Source organism: Phaethon lepturus, unplaced genomic scaffold (assembly GCF_000687285.1).
Source record: "Phaethon lepturus isolate BGI_N335 unplaced genomic scaffold, ASM68728v1 scaffold28067, whole genome shotgun sequence".
NCBI lineage: Eukaryota > Metazoa > Chordata > Aves > Phaethontiformes > Phaethontidae > Phaethon > Phaethon lepturus.
Genome location: NW_010550224.1, coordinates 7,315 through 10,357, shown reverse-complemented (window position 1 = coordinate 10,357; position 3,043 = coordinate 7,315). Strand labels below are relative to the sequence as shown.

The 3,043-nt window shown below is 63.7% G+C and overlaps 1 protein-coding gene across 1 annotated transcript in view; it reads left to right on the top strand.

Annotated features, from left to right (window-relative positions):
• GLB1L (galactosidase, beta 1-like) overlaps positions 1-3,043 on the top strand; it is a 5,566-nt gene that overhangs the window by 1,832 nt on the left and 691 nt on the right. Inside the window, exons 5-14 of the mRNA XM_010290509.1 lie at positions 58-152; positions 539-719; positions 796-854; positions 1,023-1,144; positions 1,371-1,411; positions 1,690-1,808; positions 1,948-2,022; positions 2,100-2,189; positions 2,316-2,429; positions 2,742-2,873. Coding sequence (XP_010288811.1) covers positions 58-152; positions 539-719; positions 796-854; positions 1,023-1,144; positions 1,371-1,411; positions 1,690-1,808; positions 1,948-2,022; positions 2,100-2,189; positions 2,316-2,429; positions 2,742-2,873 — 1,028 coding nt within the window. The remainder of the gene's footprint in view (positions 1-57; positions 153-538; positions 720-795; positions 855-1,022; positions 1,145-1,370; positions 1,412-1,689; positions 1,809-1,947; positions 2,023-2,099; positions 2,190-2,315; positions 2,430-2,741; positions 2,874-3,043) is intronic.

Genomic DNA, 3,043 nt, shown 5'->3' with positions numbered 1-3,043 from the left:
GGCGGGTGTGCTGGGGTGGACGCTGCAGCCGGGCTGAGCTGCCCTCTCTGCCCCCAGCCTACCTGGCAGCCGTGGACTCCTGGCTCCATGTCCTGCTACCCAAGATCAAACCACGCCTGTACCAGTATGGGGGGAACATCATCAGTGTGCAGGTAGGGTGCTGTGGGAGCCAGTCCGCTGCCCTGCTCTGGGTCATCTTTGGATGTGCCCCAAAAAGCCACCTGTACCTCCTACACCATGACCTCGTCATGAACAGCTCTTAGATAAATCTCTCCTGACCTCTGGAGCTGGGTTTAAATTCAAGGGCTGGGATTCTGGGGTACCCGCCACCACCCCAGTTGTAGTTTGAGGGACACTGGCAGAGCTGGTGTCATGATGGGGCTGGAAGGTCATTCTCAGGACCCACCTGGGGGTTGTCACAACATCTGATGATGTTGGGAGGGAAGGAGGGAGCTGGGTGCTTGTCCCAGTGGGTGGTGGGACCTGGCTGCAGCCCTGCCATGTGCATGCTGGGTGCCGGCCCTTGCCCTGCTCGCAGGTGGAGAACGAATATGGGAGCTACTATGCCTGCGACTATGAGTACCTGCGGCACCTGCTGAGCTCCTTTCGGGCACTGCTGGGGAGCGAGGTGCTGCTCTTCACCACTGACAGCACGCGGGCGGAGGAGCTGCGCTGCGGCACTCTGCAGGGGCTCTACGCCACCGTCGACTTTGGGCCAGGTACCCCATGCAGGAGGAGAGGGGCTGGGGGTCCCTGCTCCGTCTTGCTCCAACCTCCCTCCCTCCACCTCTGCAGGCTCCAATGTGACGGAGGCGTTCGGTGCCCAGCGCCGGGTCGAACCGAAGGGGCCCCTGGTGAGCTTGGCGTGGGCACCGTGGGGGGAATGACCCACAGTGGCTATGGGGAGGCAGAGGCAAAGAAGGTGTGCCGGGGTCAGGCTGCAGGAGGACGGGGGGACGTGGCTCACTGAGGGGTGCCGGGAGCCCCAGCTCTGCACAGGTGACAGTCCCTTACTCCCCCAGGTGAACTCCGAGTACTACACGGGCTGGCTGGACTACTGGGGGGAGGCGCACGCCAGCACCAGCTCGGCGCGGGTGGCCCGGGGTCTGGAGGACATGCTGCAGCTGGGAGCCAGCGTCAACATGCAAGTAGTCAGCTGGTTGGTGGGGGGCACAGCCTGGGGGGGCGATGCCCCCCCCCGCCTCTGCCGGCATTGGAGTAGGCGTCATCACTCGCCTTCGTCCTGCAGGGCTCGGGCAGCGGGAGGCAGGCAGGGCTGGGACTGCTGGTGTAGCAGGGAGGGGGCAGCACCTGGTGAGCCCCCACTGAGTCTGTGGGGTGCTGACAGGGCTCTCTGGGGTGTCCTGTAGGTACATGTTCCATGGGGGGACCAATTTCGCCTACTGGAGTGGTGAGTAGGGCCCTGCCCTGCGGAGGCACACTGGAGGGCTTTCCTTGACCATCCTTGAGGAGTCTGCTTCAGACTCCCGTTCATTCCCACGGGGCAGACTGACATGTACCCAAGGGCCCCTGAACCCAAGCTTGTACCCCCTGGGCACTCCTTTTGTCCTCAGGCAGTGGCCCCCAGTTCTGGGTCATGCCCCCCCATTGCCTTGCAATCAGCCTGGGGTCCATGCCCTGGGCTCTGCCAGAGCCCCTTCCTCCAGCTCCCATTGCTTCCCCGGCCAGGTGCTGACTTCAAGGACCGGTACAAACCAGTGACGACCAGTTATGACTATGATGCCCCCCTGTCGGAGGCTGGAGACCCCACTGAGAAGCTGTTTGCCATCCGCACGGTCATCAGCAAGGTGCTGAGCTTGGCAGGAGGAGGGGGACAGCACTGGGCACCACTGCCTGTGCCAGGGAAGAGGGGGAGACAGAGCGACCTGGCAGGGTGGGGGTAGCTCCCTGCTCGCCCTGGGGGGCAGCTGACAGTTTGCTTTTCAGTTTCAGCCCCTGCCAGTTGGTCCGATGCCACCTGCCACCCCCAAGTACGCTTATGGCTGGGTGACCCTGCGGAAGGTGAGTGCCTGCACCAAGGGCTGTGCTGCCCCTGCCTGGCACTGCACGGCTGCCCAGCCCTGTCCCTCTCTTTGCAGTATGCCAATCTCCTGGATGTCCTAGATGTGCTGTGCCCTTCCGGGCCCATCTGGAGTCAGTTCCCCCTCACCTTTGAGGCCATAAAGCAGGTGAGGGGCTGGGTGCAGTGGGAGACACTCGTAGGCTTGTCTGCCCTGCCCTGGCTCTGGGGTGGAGGAGCAAGGCTCATGTCCAGCCCCATTTCCCCTTCTGTGCTGCTCCACGGTGTCCTGCAGGCCCATGGCTTTGTGGTGTACCGCACGCAGCTGCCCCGGGACATCCTGGACCCAGCCATGTTGCACACTGCTCCCCACAGCATCTGCGACCGTGGCTACGTGATGCTGCAGCAGGTGAGGATGCAGGAGCACACCCATTCCTGTCCCAGTGCTCAGGAGGGCTGTGGGACCTGCTGGCAGCAGGGCTGTGCCATGCCAGGGTCTCAGGGACAGCTGGAGTGCTGAGAGCCCCACTGAGACCTTGTGGGGTAGCCTTCTGGCCTGAATTTGTCCTCTCTGGGGGCAAAGGGCAGTCCTGGGCTGGTTCTGGGAGAGCAGGCAGCAGGATGCAATGCTGGCAGGCTGCCGGCGGCCCATTGGCTGCCGGCAGCCATTGGAGCGCTGGGACCCGGGCACGGGGTAGCAGCGCAGATGCTGGTGCTGCAGGAGTACCAGGGGACGCTGGAGCGGGACGGACAGATGGCACTGCATGTGACAGGCAGGGCAGGAGACACCCTGGACGTGCTCCTGGAGAACATGGGCAGGATCAGCTTCGGGGCCAACATCAGTGACTTCAAGGTGAGGGAAGGGGATGGGCCAAGCACCCCCTCTCCTGCCACCCACGACAGACCCCAGCCATGCAGGGGCCACCCCCAGACCTGCTCCCTGGTTAATCTCACACCATCCCCTCCCCTGGTCCTGGCAAACCCACTGGGACCAGGATAAGGCTGTGAGATTGGCACCCCTGT